Raw genomic sequence first — 15,601 nt, 5'->3', positions numbered from 1 at the left:
AGTTGCCACTTCCTACCTGGAGTTCTGCTAGTCTCAGCTGTGAGAGAGAAAACTGGATTTAGAGTCAGAAGCCTGAACCCCCCGGGACTTTGAGCAGGTCTGTCTGTGAGCCTTAAGGCACTCGTGTACAGGTAATGTCAGCCCCCCGTGTGTGCGGACCCACTCGGCGGGGAGCACGGGGAACCGCCCCAGCCATGACGCCTAGCAGGCTGTCTTTCCAGGCACGTCACTGTCACCGGCCCAGAATAAGTTCATCGTCTTCTCCCACTGAGCCTGTTGGCCCCCAGGAGGGCCCCCAGCCCCATTTACCACTGCGCGTGCCCCTCTGAGGCCTGCGTGCCATGTTCCCTGGAGGAAGGGAGCCCCAGGAGGCCGGGCCTGCGGAGCTCACCTCTTCCCTCACTTTGGCGGCAGGGGACTGCAGCCTGGCCCGCTTGCTCACGTGGCTGTTCCTTCCATTCTCCAAGTCGAGGAGGGACCTGAGTTTTTCTGCTTCCAACTCGTAGTCCTGGGTGAGAGAGACGTGGCAAAGGGCAGACCAGAGCAGATGAGACCAAAGTGTTCCCGTGCCCCTTCCGGCTGACTGCGGAGGTCTTCCGCTCAGCCGTACCCTGCTCTGACCATCAGGAGGTTTGGAGAACTGTCACTCCATCAATGGCACACAACCACATCCCTGGACGACATGCAAGACAAGAGAAAACGGGGCCGCAAACCCCTTCGTCCCCAAAGCGCACTCCCTTCCTCCAGGCCGCCCCTGGCCTGGAGAATGTGGCATCCTGCTGTCTTCATTTCACTCTACACCGTAAGCTTTTTTCCAGGCCGCCCTGTCCTAGTCCTCCTGTATGCTCAGTTTGGTGACTTAAACATCCGTCAAGTGGCTGGATGATAATTTCCTAGCTGTTCCTCTGCTTATGTTGGACATTTAGGTTACTTCTATTTTGTCTCTTTGGCTACTGTAAATAATTTTTTATTTTATAGTGATTTTGTTAATCCCACATTATCGTTTTTTTCATATCTTTTCCGTTATGATAAATTCCCCCAGTTACTGCTTTAAACAGTAGAAAACCCTTCTGATATTTGATGCCTGGTGCCATCTTGTTTCCCAAAGGGTGGTGCTGGTTTGCACGGCCACCAGCCATGCCTGAGGACACCCCCATGGCCCAGCCCAGAGCGGGGAGGGATGGTGGGGGAGAGGCCCTGCTGCCCACCATCCGGGCCGGGGTTGTCGCATCTCACCTTGACAGCCTGCTGGTACTGCTGGGAGTGCGTGTGGACTTTCTGCACTTCCTCTTCCCTTCTTGCTATTTCATCTAGCAGGTTCTGCACAACAACAGAGACTTCAAAAATAAAAACTTGAAGAAAAAAAAAAATCCTAAACCTAGATAGAGTAGCTGAATTCCTTAGAGTCTGGAATTCTTCTGTAGCACAGAGTATAATGAGGAGCTTCCTTGTTTACATCTGTTGGTTCCAAAAGGTGGTTCTAAGGGCCTGTGAAGAAGGGCCAAGGAGGTCACGGACCTTGCCAGGAAGGCAGTGTTTACTGAGTGCATGGAGGTGTCAGGCACGGTGCTAAGGCTAAGCACGTGTCTTTCTGAGATTATCTCCCTGACTCTCCCCACATCCTTTGAGGTGAGCACCATCCTCACTTCCAGTGCGGTGCAGTGCCTGGCCTGTGGGTGCATAGCTCCAAGGGTGGGAGCAGGATTTGAGCCCAGGCTGTTGGCTTTTCCATTCCTCGTCCTTCACCCCAGGGCCCTGCTGTCTTCTGGGGAGCTGGGGCGCTGGGCTGTGGAAATGGGTTTCCCCCCACGAGGGCTCCCCGGTGTCCCTGCAGTGATCCGCTTATTTAGCAGACCTGCGCGGGGGTCCACTGCAGGCCAGGCCCCACGCAGGGAACCGGGGAGGGAGCAGTGAGGTGGGCTCTGTCCTCGAGCTCAGAGACGCGGGTGCTGGGAGCCCGCTGGTCCAGGACCGCGACCAGGCGCCCATCCACAAAGGGGCTTGCTGACCCGCAGCCCGCTCACCTTCTGGTTGTTCAGCTTGGTCTCCACCTGGCCGAGGCCGTCTGTCTCCTGGGGCTCGTAGCTGGGGATGTGGGACAGGAACTGAAGCAGGCGGTCGCGGCCGCTGCAGAAGGCGTCGTGCTCGGCCCGGGCGCTCTGCAGGCTCTGGGCCCTGCGGGGCAAAGCCAGCCAGGCCTTTGAGCGCTCGGGTCGCACTGAGAGCTGCCTGCTGTCCCTTTCTAGAGGTTACTAAAGGGAACTGAACTGGGAGTCAGCGCGACGTTTGCCAGGAAGGGGAGCAGTTAGGTAAATTACGGAACATCGGGTGGGAATACTGCACGGCCTCTGTTAAAGGCAGGCAGCCCCGAGTGTGCGGGCCCGAGGGCATGCCCACTGAATCCCAGGACTTAAATAACTCCCAGATCCAAGGAGAAATCACAAGGGAGGTGTGGAAATCTTAGGAACTCACTGAAAATAAAAAACATCATTTGTGGGACAAAGCAAAAGCGGTACTTAGCGAGAGGTACTTCAATGCTTAGATTAGGGAAAAAAAAAAACCAAGCAGGCTCTCAGATCAACAATCTAAGCTTCTAAGTTAAGAAAAAGAAGAGCCAACTGAACCTGATGTAAGCAGCTACCGTGGGAAATAATGAGCAGAAGTCAGTGAATCAGGAAACAGGAAAACAGGAGAAAGACCACTGCAACCAAAGCTGGTTCATTGAAACAGTCAGTGATCAACCCCAGACAGAATCATAGGGGGGGAGAAAACAAATACAACAAAAGAAGATACGATGTCAGGAATGAAAGCGAGGACATTCCCTCAGATCTCACAGACATTCAAGGATAAGAGAATATTATGAACCGTTTCATGCCAAAAACTCAACAGCTTGACAAGGTGTACAATGTGAAAGGCACAAACTTGTGAAGCCGCTCAAGCATCAGATGACCCAGATCGTCCAAAATTTCTAATAAAAGAGGTTGCATTTGTAGTTAAAAACCTTCTTACAAAACACTGCAGGCTCAGATGGCTTCCATGGTGAATTCTACCACGCATTTAAGGGAGTAATGCCCAGTCTTCACAGACCCTCTTCCAGAAAACAGAAGAGGAGGAGGGAGCACTTCCTGATTGTTCAGGCCAGGAAAATACACTATGGGGAAATAGTAGGACACGCTGGGTGTTCCCACATTTCCTACCGACCCCGGCTCGCACAGAGTGCCTTTGGAAGGACGCACAAGAAACTGGTAGCAGGACTGATCTTGGGGGGGAGCGGTTTGGTCCGTTTGGGTTTTTAAATTTCGTATGTGTATTGCTTTTTTCCAAAAAGCGACAATTATTTGAAAAACAGCCTTCAGTGCTGCCCGTAGAAATCCCACTTGGGTGCCTCAGGCAGACTAGCTAAGCCGAGGCCGCCGAGACCACCCTCCCCATCCCCGCGGCCCCCGACCTGAGCTCCGCCTGCTGGCAGAGGCCGTCGAAGCGGTGGCACAGCTTCTGCACCTCAGCCTCCTGGCGCTCCAGGTCCGGGCAGTGCTCCTGGAAGCGGCTGGCCAGCGAGCCCGAGCACTGCTTGGCAGCCTGCAGGTTCCGCTGCACCTCGCCGAGGAGGGCCTTCCGGGCCTGCAGCTCGGAGGCCATGGCCTGCGGGGTGGAGAGGCAGGTGGCGGGAGCCGTGGCCAAGGGCTCCAGGGCCCGGGGCAGTGCTGCCCAGAGGGCTTGGGGCCGCCCACTTTGAGGGGGTGGTGGGCCTGGCCCGGTCAGGGACCAGGGCTTTGCCTCTGAGTTGGTCCTCAAACCTGTGGTCACTTCTACAGTTTCCGTCTCGTGACAATGAACAACACCTGGGAAAAACCTCGCTTCTAAGACCCTGCGGCTCACAGCACGGGCCGGTGACACCGCGAAGGGACTGAAGTGCCCCCGGCGGAGGCTCTGCCCTCCGAGCCTGCTTCCTGGACTCCCGGGTGAGGGAGTCCCACAAGGCGAGGGTTCTGTGAGGTGGTTCATGAATAAGGGGCCTCTCACGGGCTCACAGACTGGTGCTTAGAGTGGCCCAGTGGCACCATGAAAACAGCAGGTGCCGGGCGAGGGGCAGAGCTGCCTCTGCTCAGCTGACCTGCCCGGCGGGCCCCTGGGCCCAGGTGGGCAGGTCTGCTCCTGCAGAGAAACAGGGAGTGGGGGTGGTTATGCTGATACCTGATTTTAAGATCCCAGCACCTGATTTCCGCAGGCTGCACAAACCCCTTGTGCGGCTGGGATTCCAAACCTGGAGAGACTTGCTGTCCTGGGCCTTGGGCCCCTCGATTGTCCAGAGGCGGGGGTGAATGGGGGCCCTTAGAGCCCATACCCAGCTCAGCGAGGGGCTCCCGGGGCCCAGAGTCTGCACACTCACCGCCAGCTCCTGCCTCCTGCTGTCCAGGGCCTGGCCACTCTCGGGCACTGTGTCCTCCTGGGCCAGCTGCGTCTCATACGTGGCCAGCATCTCCCGGCCCTGCTGCAGGCTCTTCTCCAGGCGGTTGGCGATGTCAACCCTGAGGACACGAGTCAGGAGTTGGGGGGTTGGGGTGGCCCGGCCGCTGACCACCCTGCCTGGCCTCCCCCCGCTGTCCGCCTGCACCCACTTCTCCTGGGCCGCTTCCAGCAGCTGCACCAGGCGCTCGTATCTGCGCTGGGTGTCCTCCACCCGCGTCCTCAGCAGGGCGGTGCTGCCGCTGTCCGGGAGGGCCCGCACAAACGCCTCGCCCTCGGCCGTGCTGCGCGCCTTCTCGGGCTCGATCCGCAGCAGCTCGTTGGTGATGTTCTGTGGGGACCGGAGGCCTCATGTTGGCCACAGCCGGCGGCCCCTCTCCCCCAGGGATGCCCCCTCCCCGGGGTGGGGGCTGCCTGGGGGTCTGGGGCGCCGGCCTAGGAGTCAGGGTCTGTAATGAGCATCCCTGGGGGTTCTGATGCAGCAGATGGGGATTCGGGACTGATGAAAACCAACAGGTTAACACCCAGCACTTCCTGTTCCCACTGCTCCACGGGGATGGTGCTACTCATCTTTGGGGGGAACTCTGATGAGATGGGTACGACTCCATGCGGCTTAGGAGTTTGCAGCCACGCCCCCACCCCCACGCCCTCCCAGCCCTGGCACGAGCCCCGTCAAGGGCCACAGCACTGCTCTGAGTCCCATGCCTCCTCTGTTGACCTGGAAAGGTTGCACCCACGACGGAGGGGGCCGATGACCCCAGAAACTGTGTGTGTGAAGGGAGGTGAGCCGTGCCCCGTGTTCCTGTGCTCCAGCCTCCCGAGGCCCCCTGAGCGGGCAGCCAGCCCATCTTATTGAAGAAACTGAGGTCTCCAGTCAGGACAAGGGGGCCGGCTCTGTCGGCCCAGGGCCCCTGGGCCGCCGGGCGTCATGCCTCTCTCTTAGCTGGGTGCTGACCTGCTCGGGCCACGGTCCTGCCATCAGCTCTATCAAGAGCCCTTTCTCCTGGAGATATGTGTGGGGGGCACCAGGCCTCTGGCACCTCTTCGGTTCTCAGCCTAGAACAGTCCCTCTCCCTGCGACTCACGGCTTCCTGTTACACGTGGCAAGCGGTCCCCATGGAGCACCCAGCGCCCCCACGGGCATGAGACCGTGGGCAGGGCCCCCGGGGAGCCCAGGGGGCCAGCCCCTGCCCCCAGCCCCGGTACCTTGAGGTCCTTGGCCCGCTCGGCGCTGTCCTGCACAGCCCGGCCCTGCTCCAGCGGCGGCCGCAGGATGGCCGTGATGGCCTTCTCCTGCCGGTCCAGGTCGCTGGCCACCTTGTCCAAGCTGGCCAGCAGCTGGCGGCCCTGCAGGTCCGAGGCATCTGCCGGAGGGAGGTCAGAGTCAGGGGGCCGTGGGGGCCCTGGGGGTGTTTAGGGGTCAGCTCAGCGTGTCCCCCCACCCCCCCACCCTGCTGTTCAGTCTGCTGCACAGACCCTGGATCAGTCCCCCTCCCCGTGCCCCCAGAGCCTCGGGCACCCACCTCCAGAGCTCTCCGCCTTCAGCACCTCATGCCGCTGCTGGAGCGCCTTTCTGCTCCCGGCTGCCTTCTGCCGCAGGCTCTGGTACTGGCTGCCCAGGCTGTGACAGCAAAAACGGGCTGGGGACCCCGAGGCGGTCCACGCCCCCACCACCCACAGAAGTGGGACCCTGGGTCCTGGCTTGACAGGCAGACCTGAGGAGTCGGGCAGCTCCTCAAATGCTTTAAAAAGTCAACACACACACACACACAGAGGATCTGCTGAAACGCCGGTGTCTCTCTGCTCCTGTGTTCAGTGGGCCCCTTCCACCCCGCCTTCCTTCCTCTGTCTCTCTTTTCTTCATAGCAAGTCTTACTACCTACAATGGTCTTGTCTGGTCATCACTTGTCCCCACCACGATGCTACCTCTGGGGGAGCAGTGCCCAGCAGATGCTCAGTACATATCTGCTGAATGAATAAGTGAAGGAGTTCCTGAGTCACTCATTCAACAGAGAGTTCTTGGGTGCCTGCTTTGCACCAGGAATGGAACAAGACCCTGAAAATATACTAAATCTCAAGGAACCTCTGCCCAGCGGGATGGACACATAGACACAGAGCACCCTCATGAGAGCAGCACAAGAGGTGGGAGAAGGTGCTTGGGAGCCAAGAGGCGGCAGCCTTTTTTCCTGGAGCCAGATTGGAGGGGGCAATCAAGGACAGCTTCACAGAAGAGGTGGCCCCCAGACTGGGGTCTTCAAGCCAAGAGGTCTTGAGTCAACAGAGTGGTGGGCTGATGTGCAGGTGGAGGGAATTACGCATGCCAAGGCCCACAGGCACCTGCAGAGAGGCCCCTCCCTGCAACGTGCCCAGAGCCGGACGCTCACACACAAGTTGGCCAGGCCAATGGGATCTGCCGCTGTCCCACCTGAGCCTCCAAAGGGGGTACATGTGTGGGACGTTAGTGGCACCCTCAGGCTCAGCTGTGGTGCCCAGGGCTGTGAATGGGGCCTGGGAGCTCAGGGGGGCTGCGGCCACACCCCACACCGGCCCCTCCTTCACCCCGTACCTGTCGGCCAGAGCCAGGGCCTCGGGGTCGGTGGGCGGGATCATGAAGCAGACGGCTGGGGCCGTCAGCTCGTTCCCCGCGCTGTCCGTGAGGTCCCAGCTCTCCCCGTTGTTCTTCTGCAGGGTGTAGCTGTAGCCCCGAGAGATCAGGCCCTGGTGGGGGACAGGTCGGTCAGGACACACGGACAGGCCTGTGCCAGCTGGCGGCCGGGAGCCCAGTCACTGCCTAACTCTGGCACCTGGGGAGTCTCAGCCCGTCTCTCAGACCCTCCTCATGATGTTTCATCATAAAGATGAGAGGCTCTGCCAGCCTAACACCCACCTGGACTTCCCTCTGTGGACCGCCCCGTGCAGTTCCGGCCCCAGTGGTCTCTTCCCTTCATTCCCTGACTGCTCAGGGTGAACATGTGACTCAGGTTTGGCCAATGAGAGAACGGCACTTGCAGCCACAGTGATTGGTTCCGGCTGCACACATGACTCAAGAGTGGGCCAATGAGAACCTTCCCTGAGACGTCTGCTGGGATGACTGGCGCTGCTAAGCTGGTGGGACAGGCGGCCAGGGCAGCAGGTGGGACCATGCGGGGGCGGGGCTGGCAGAGAGTGACCCCAGTGACGGAGATGAACACAGGTTCCTGAAAACGTCTGAGGTCCTGCCTCCAGCCCTGTCACCCCTTAGGCCTTTCAGTGACCTGAAAGGTGCCTGGGGCACCTGGAACACCTGGGAAGGGGCTCACCTGGTCACACTCGAAGTCACAGAGCGCCTCCACGGGGATGGGCTTGAGGGGCGTCTCCCGGCGGAACTTGAGGGGCACCACCTGCTGCCCTCGCTTCTGCAGCCCCCGCACCACCTGCTCGTACTTGTCCAGGGCCTTCTCCTGGTCCTGGGTGCGGAGGGGAGTGCCCGGGTGAGGCCACGCAGCCCTCCGCAGGCAGGGAGCCGGGGAAGGGCCTACTCGGCGGGCGTCACTCACGTCCAGCTCCCGCAGCAGCAGCTCAATCTGGTATCGGTCCTTGAAGTCGGGGCTGTATTTCTGGTTCAGATCCGAGTCCACCTTGCGGAGCAGCTCCTGGGCATCCTTCATGTCTTTGTGGAACTAGGGGAGACCAGAGGGCCCCATCACGGACGGGAGTCCGCCAAGATGCCTGGGGCTCATCCTGGCTGTGACTTGAAACCCACTCTCAGGTGGGGCTGGGCCTCCCACTCACCCTGAATCCACAGGCTTGGGGACACCCCCAACCCTCCCAGCCCACCTTCCTGGGGGGCTTCACAGGAAGAAACTGGGTCCCTTCTCACAGTCCCTGCAACGCCACCTCTACGACATACTGCTTTCGTGTCCGCACACCAGTAAGCCTAGGGTTCTCCTCTATGCCACTCCTGTCTTTGTGCTGGGAACACCCTGACTTATTCCAAGTCTCGGTACACGGAAGACAAGCCTCCCCACTTGGTTCTGGGACACTCTCTTGCCCATTTTTCAGCCTATCAGCTCTGGAATCATTCATTGACAGAGGTCCCCTGGGCTGCAGCTGTGAACATGATTTTGGGATCCCTGGGAAGCCCACAGCCTGGCAGGATTGAGACAATGTAACAGTTAGTTATGTTAGTGTCATCTGAGTTCAAATGTCCCCAAACCACCTGCTCGTAATAATCATGTGCAGCTGTCTTATTAAAAACACATTCCAGTGGAAATAATGCAGTCTCCATCAACATTTTGAATGGATAAACACAATGCGGTCTACGCATACAATGGAATCGATGGAATATTATTCAGTCGTGAAAAGGAATGAAGTTCCGGTTCACGATGAACCTTGAAAACATTATGTTCAGTGAAAGAGCCAAACACAAAAGGCCACAGATCATGTGAGTCCACCTCTATGAAATATCTAAAATAGGCAAATCCAAAGAGACAGGAAGTAGGGGGCTGGTTATCAGGGGTTGGAATGGGGGATGGCTGCTTATTAGGTACAGAAGTTCTACTTGGGGTGGTGAACAGGTTTTGGAAAGACAGTGGCAATGGATGCACAACAACTGCACTGGGTTGTACGTTTAAAAATGCCTAAAATGGCAAATTTCGTATAATGTATACCAAAATGAGAACCTACCCACCTATTCCTGCGCCTGTGCTATCTTGGTGAGTTAAGACTCTCCAGTCCCAGCCCCCAGGGAAGGCAGACAAGGGCCCGGCAATCTTGGGGCACGTGCATGTCCACCATGAGAACCACAGACATTGGGAGGCGTGGGAAGGCAGCTTGAAAGGCTCCTGGAGGAAGCGGTGCTGAGCCCACAAGCGAGCCAAGTGGGCAGCGGGGCTCCCCGCCGCGGGGCCCTGGCTGGCAGGCACCTGGTGGTAGTCTTCCATGTACTTCAGGTGGCTCTCCTCGCAGATGAGCAGGTTCAGGTATTCCTTCCAATCTGCGTGGACGGCCTCCATGTGAGCCTGCCAGGAGAGAGGGGCACATTGCTGCTGGCCAGGTATCTGGGACAGGGCTTCCCAGGTGGCGCTAGCGATAAAGAACCCGCCTGCCATTGTAGCAGATGGAGGAGACGCAGGTTTGATCCCTGGGTCGGGAAGATCCCCTTGAGAACAAGGAAATCCACTCCAGTATTCTTGCCTGGAGAATCCCACGGACAGAGGAGCCTGGCGGGCTACAGTCCATAGGGCAGCAAAGAGTCAGACATGACCGAAGCGACTTAGCACACACCCCTGCAGGTATCTGGGATCTGGGACACCAAGGGAGGGATGGCAGGATTCCAGACCAGAAAAGGGTAGAGGAGAGGGGCATCTGGGCTCTGCATGGGTGTGACTCCCAGCCAGTTCCTGCCCAGGAGTGGGAGGAGGAGAGAGGAGAATGTACTGAGGGGTCAAGCAGGGCTGCCATGTTCGGGTGCACAGGTTGTGCACTGTACAAGGGACAAGTAGGGGCTATGTCTGCCCAGAAAAAGTGGTGCTTTAAAAAATTAAAAAAAAAAAAAAAAAAGAAAAACAAAAAAAATAAATAAATAAAAAATCTTACAAGGTACTCCCCAAATTCATGTCTACCAGCACTCAAAATGTGGCTTTATCTGAAATAGGATTTTTGTGGATATAATTGGTTAAGAATATCAAGATGAAATCCTGGATTTAGGGTGTCCTTACAAGAAGAGGAGAGGACACACAGGTAAGAAGGCCATGTGAAGACACAGAGGCGGATTTAGGAGGTGATACTGCTCCAAAACCAGGAAAGCCAAGGATTGCCAGCAGTCACCAGACTCAAGGGGAGAGACAAGGAAGGATTCTCCCCTAGAGCCCTCAGAGGAAACAAGCCTGCCTACACCTCGACTCTGAATTTCTGGCCTCCAGAACTATGAGAGAATAACTTTCCATTGTTTAAAGCCTCCAAGTTGGCGGTCATTTCTTACAGCAACAATAGGAAAGTAATGCAGGCAGCACATGGGCTTCAGAAGTCTAGGGACTATCAAGAAGGAGGCAGGGTCAGAGGAAAGGGAGATGGCAAAGTGGAGAGACAGACAGACACTGGACACCGGACCCTGGGGCCTGCCTGAGTGCAGGCAGCCCAGAGCAGAGGTCACCTGGAGGCCAGCCTGAAGCAAGCGTCCCTCCCCGGGGCTCACGCACCTCAATGGAGTTCCTCCCGGGGTGCTCGGCGGCAAGCAGCTGGTCACCCTCGCTGTGCAGCTTGTTAATTCTCTCCTCTTTGGCCTCCAGGTTCCGGTGGATGAAATTCTGCAGTGAAGGCAGCGGAGGGGCTCAGTGCCGTGCCGGGCAGCCCCGCGCTCCTTCGGGGCCCGCAGCCCGCAGCCCCAGAGCCCAGCGCCCACCTCGTACTGGCGCCGGCGGCTGGGGTAGCTGAGGTTGCGGTCGCTCCAGTCGTACTGTATGCGGCCCCGGGCCTGCTGGTCCAGCCAGTAGAGCTCGTTGGTGCAGCGCTGCATGTAGTCCTGCAGTGAGCTCAGGTGCCGCTGCCGCGCCTGCGACGCCGCCTGCGGGCGGGCAAGGACAGGGCTGCGGCCTCGCCGGCAAGGGACTCCCACCACGCCTCCTTCCCCGCTGGACTCCCTCGGATAAGTCATCTAACCCTCTCAAACCCCTTCCTTCATTCAGCAAACATTTATTGTGCATCTACTAAGTGCTGGGCTAATGCAGGAGACATAAGAGACTCGGGTTCTATCCCTGGGTCAGGAAGATCCCCTGGAGGAGGGCATGGCAACCCACTCCAGCATTCCTGCCTGGAGAATCCCATGGACAGAGGAGCCTGGTGGGCTACAGTCCATGGGGTCATAAAGAGTCAGACACGACTGAAGTGACTTGGCATGTATGCAAGTGCTGGGCATGGCTCCAGGCCCTGCGATATAGCAGTGAGCAAAACAGACAAAACCCTCACAGAATAGACACGTTTGTGGAGCCTCAGTTTACTCATTTGCAAAATGGGAATAACAGCACTGATCTCATAGGCCACCAAGCCTGGCACACAGTTGGTGCTCCATAAACGTCAGCAGCTATGCTTCCACTTTTGGCTTGAACATGTCATGGTGCAAACTGCCACAGGGCAGCAAATGAGAACAGTACTGAACATGTAGCGGGGAGCCCACCACGTCCCGGGACTGTGCAAAGGACTTTTCCAACATCAACTCAGGCAATCCTGAAAGCATCCTGTAAGCCAAGCAGTGGAAGTGACTCCGTTTTACAGATGAGGAGACTGAGGTTCCCAGAGACTCAGCAGCTCATGCTCGAGGTCTCCCCATCTGAAGGGGTGGAGGCGGCCCAGCTCCAGAGCCTCCGACCATGGGCAACACTGTTGCTGCCCCTACCTTCTCATGCCCGAGGTGTCTGTGACATCCACAACAAGAAAGCACTTATGCATCACTGTGCAGTTATAAAAAAGAAGACATTCTTCAAAGGTTTTGGAAAGGAAAATAGAGAACTTTTGCTTATTAAGCCCCTGGCACTGTTCTTGGCACACAGTCGGTGCTCAATAAAGAATTAAGCAAACAGTAGGATAAACTGTATCCATAGGGTCTCTTGGGGTTTTCCATGAGCAAAGGGCAATCAGGGGCGCCTCTTGGGTAGGGGCTCAGGGTCCTGCTTCTCCCCACTTCATCCTCCTCCATCCTGCTTGAAGTGTTAACCGCACACACTTCTTTGCTCACAGCCTGGCTTCCCATCCCCTCCCATTCTGGTCCTGGGGGCGTCTCACCAGCAGTTTCTGGTACTTGGCCTGGAGTTCACTGTTCTGTTCCTGAGGATGAGGCCGAGGACATGGGTTAGGGTTGGGGGGTGCAGGCAGGAGCCCCTCTTCCCCAGGGTCCCTTCAACCCCTCCCCCCATGCACACACCTTGGCCAGGTGGGGCCCGATGGCCTTGACCTCATTGTGAAAGATGTTGTGTTGCTCCACCTGCTGGTCCACCAGCGGCAGGTCCGTCCCGAAGCTCTGGCTGCTCAGCTTGTCCTGGCCAGGGAGGCGGGGGGACGACAAGCAAAGGCGTGGGCCAGGGGGCCCAGGACTTGCGGGCCACCCGGTACCCTTGCCCGGGGAACCTTAGCTCTCCTCCTCACAGCGCCAGCCGAGGAGGCAGTTAAGTAGCCCCGGAGGGATGGGGGAAGAGGTTGTCACCCCTGATCTCATTTAATCTCACGGCAACCTCAGAGGCCCTCGCGGTTACTGTTTCCATTTCTCAGATGGGAAAACAGAGGCTCGGCCGGGGGAGTCACTTGCTTGGAATCACACCAGTGGCCGGGCTTCTCCAGGGTGGAGATGGGCTGGCGAGGGCACAGGAAGACCAGTGGCCGGCCAGAAATCTAGCTGCTGCCCTCAGCCGACAAGGACCCCAACGATCCTGGAAGGGTCCCAACCTCCACCGTGTCTGCTGTGTGACCCTGGGCTAGGCACTACACCTCTCTGAGCCTTGCTCATCTCATCAACACAGACATCAGGAAATAACGGGAACAGCCAGACTCCGGTGCCCATGCAATGGAGGGGGTCTCCTGGCCCTTACACGCCCCACCCCAGCTGAAGCCCGGGCCGTACCAGCTTTTCCTCCACCAGCGCCTCCCAGTTGACCTGCGGGTCCACCTCTTTCACCACCAGGTTGTAGATCTGCTTGTGTTTCCCGCGGAGGTTGGTCACACGCTCCTTCAGCTGACGGATGCTGAGCGGGGAGGGAGAGAGACCACCCTGGTTAGTGGGGCTGGTGGCAGGTGTAGTGCTTCTGCCCCGAGGGGGGCTCCCACCCCAGCCCCCAGCCTCAGCTTTCTGCTCAGTAGCCTGGAAGGTCAGGGTCACGGTGGCCTTGGGTCCAGGCCCTGCCCTGCTCCTGCCCACTTTCTTTCATCCTGCCTCCCCCGACCAATGTTTCCCCAGGGCCTACTATGCGCCTGGAACCGTAGAAGTTTCCAGAACAAACAGGCCAGTCTGCTGCTCTCTGCAGCCCACCATCCACCCAGCAGGGCCCACAGTAGGGCTGTGACAGGGACTGTGCTCTGTCCATGTGTGAGCTGAGGCAAGAGCCCGGAGCTCAGAAAGCCAGCCGGGCATCAGGCAGGGGACAGTGCGCTCACAAGCTTGGAGGTCGGGGGCTATGGTCACACTGTGACCAGGACAGGGGACCCGGGTACTCCAAGCCTCAATTTCCCCAGCTGTGAAATGGGTTGTTGGAAGGATCGCGTGACGCGCTCAGCTAGGGCTGCACCCCCCCGTCAGCCCTCCACGAACCCCGACTCAGGTCCCTGCACATTGAGCGGCTGCAGCCCCCTGCCCTGACCCCGAGCGGCTCCCTCAGGACCAGAAGCGGAGGGGACCTACTCCTCGGCGATCATGTCCCCCTGGGGGTGCTTCATGTGCTTGGCGATGGCCGCGTCCGCCTCCAGCACGTAGAGCAGCTTCTCCGAATCCGACACCTTCTGCAGGGCCACGTCCCGGTACTCGGGCTGCCGGCCCTCCTGCAGCCGGGCCAGGTCCTGTGAGAGGCACAAGAAAGGGGTGGGGGAGACAGAGGCCAGGGACTCGGGGGGCACAACCGGGATCGGGGGGCTCCCCTGGCGCTGCCCAGCCCCTGCTCTGAGGTAGCAGGCTCGGGACACAGCCGTGTACAGGGAGACATGGCCCATCCAGCCCAGGGAGGAGGGCAGTGTGTGTGCTCATCGTGTCTGACCCTTTGCGGCTCTGTGGACTGGAGCCTGCCAGGCTCCTCTGTCCATGAGATTTTCCAGGCCAGAATACTGGAGTGGGTTGCCATTTCCTCCTCCAGGGAATCTTCCCGACCCAGGCATAGAACTGGAGGCTCTTGTATCTCCTGCATTGGCAGGCAGATTCTTTACCACTGTGCCACCAAGGGAGGAGGGAGACCCCCGGAAGGGCCTGTCAACAAAAAAAACATCAGGAACCCCCTAGCAGTCCAGTGGTTAGGACTCCGCATTTTCACTGCAGGGGGGAGATGGGTTCGCTCCCTGGTTGGGGAAGAAAGATGACAAAGTTCATACAGGTCGGTGTTTACCAACGAAACAGCAGAGGTGGAATGTGGGGGACCTGCTTGAGCGCGGGCTCTGGGATTCAGTGAGACCCCTCTGAGGCAGTGACGCAGGCTAAGAATGAAGGAAGAAGGGGAAGGGTTTTGGAGGCACAGGGAGTGGCCTGTGCAAAGGTCCTGTGGCAGGAAATGACGGCTGGAAGGAGGGTCAGGGGAGGAAGTTGGAGGTGGGACAGGGCATGGTGCCACCCATCCTTAAAGGCGACTCCTCCAGGGGCTCGTCAGGGGAGAGGGTCCAAGCTAGGGGCACATTCAGGGGTTGTGGCAAGGCCCAGGTGAGAGCTGAGGGTGGCCTGTGCCAGGGTGTTGCCACTGCAATGTTGAGAATGAACAGAGTGGGGGGATGTCTGGGAGGTATAACTGCTCAGTCGCTGATGAGTCCCGTTGTTGCTGTTCTGCCGCTAAGTCATGTCCGACTCTTTGCAACCCCATGGACTGCAGCACACCAGGCTTCCCTGTCCTTGACTATCTCCTGGAGTTTGCTCATGTCCACTGAGTCAGTGATGTTATCTAACTGCCTCATCCTCCGCCACCCTCTTCTCCTTTTGCCCTCAATCTTTCCCAGCATCAGGGTCTTTCCCAAAGAGTTGGCCCTTTTCATCAGATGGCCAAAGGATTGGAGCTTCAGCATCAACCCTTCCATGAATATTCAGGGTTGATGAGTCCAGGGTGTCTGATAATTTAGGGAAGAATGATGAACTGGCAGTGGGAACAGCAGGTTTCAAAACACAGCCTGTTAATCCACTTAGTGGACTTTCATGGAGAGCAGATGGGCTCTGAGCCAGGCCCTGGGGACCCCAGGCCCGGGGGTGGGGGGAGACGAGTCAGAGACTGGATTGAGCACAGGCGGGGAGGAGGGGGGTCCCACAGGGGACCTCGCAGGCCAGTCCCCTACCCCCAGGTGGGGGTCGGTGTCCCCATCTCTGCAAGGGCAGTAAGAGAAACCCACGCTTCAGCAGAGGCAGCCAAGGGACCAGGGGACTGTCCCTCGGCCGCCAGAAGATGGGAGTACAGATGGGGACGAGCTCAAAACCAGCAAGTGAGAG

General features: G+C 58.2%; 1 protein-coding gene across 2 annotated transcripts in view; it reads right to left on the bottom strand.

Annotated features, from left to right (window-relative positions):
• PPL (periplakin) overlaps positions 1–15,601 on the bottom strand; it is a 48,575-nt gene that overhangs the window by 4,668 nt on the left and 28,306 nt on the right. For both annotated transcript variants that reach the window (XM_043455919.1, XM_043455918.1), the window contains 18 exons: positions 13,832–13,986; positions 13,058–13,178; positions 12,365–12,478; positions 12,226–12,267; positions 10,850–11,011; positions 10,647–10,754; positions 9,372–9,467; positions 8,004–8,126; positions 7,767–7,913; positions 7,034–7,185; positions 5,991–6,088; positions 5,674–5,831; positions 4,620–4,798; positions 4,391–4,529; positions 3,449–3,642; positions 2,025–2,175; positions 1,237–1,320; positions 392–508 (listed from right to left, as the gene is read on the bottom strand). In XM_043455919.1, the coding sequence (XP_043311854.1) occupies positions 392–508; positions 1,237–1,320; positions 2,025–2,175; positions 3,449–3,642; positions 4,391–4,529; positions 4,620–4,798; positions 5,674–5,831; positions 5,991–6,088; positions 7,034–7,185; positions 7,767–7,913; positions 8,004–8,126; positions 9,372–9,467; positions 10,647–10,754; positions 10,850–11,011; positions 12,226–12,267; positions 12,365–12,478; positions 13,058–13,178; positions 13,832–13,986 (2,340 nt within the window). The remainder of the gene's footprint in view (positions 1–391; positions 509–1,236; positions 1,321–2,024; positions 2,176–3,448; positions 3,643–4,390; positions 4,530–4,619; positions 4,799–5,673; positions 5,832–5,990; positions 6,089–7,033; positions 7,186–7,766; positions 7,914–8,003; positions 8,127–9,371; positions 9,468–10,646; positions 10,755–10,849; positions 11,012–12,225; positions 12,268–12,364; positions 12,479–13,057; positions 13,179–13,831; positions 13,987–15,601) is intronic.

Source organism: Cervus canadensis, chromosome 32, assembly GCF_019320065.1.
Source record: "Cervus canadensis isolate Bull #8, Minnesota chromosome 32, ASM1932006v1, whole genome shotgun sequence".
Taxonomy (NCBI): domain Eukaryota; kingdom Metazoa; phylum Chordata; class Mammalia; order Artiodactyla; family Cervidae; genus Cervus; species Cervus canadensis.
Note: the sequence above shows the minus strand (reverse complement) of the source record. Positions and strands in the feature narration are given on the sequence as shown.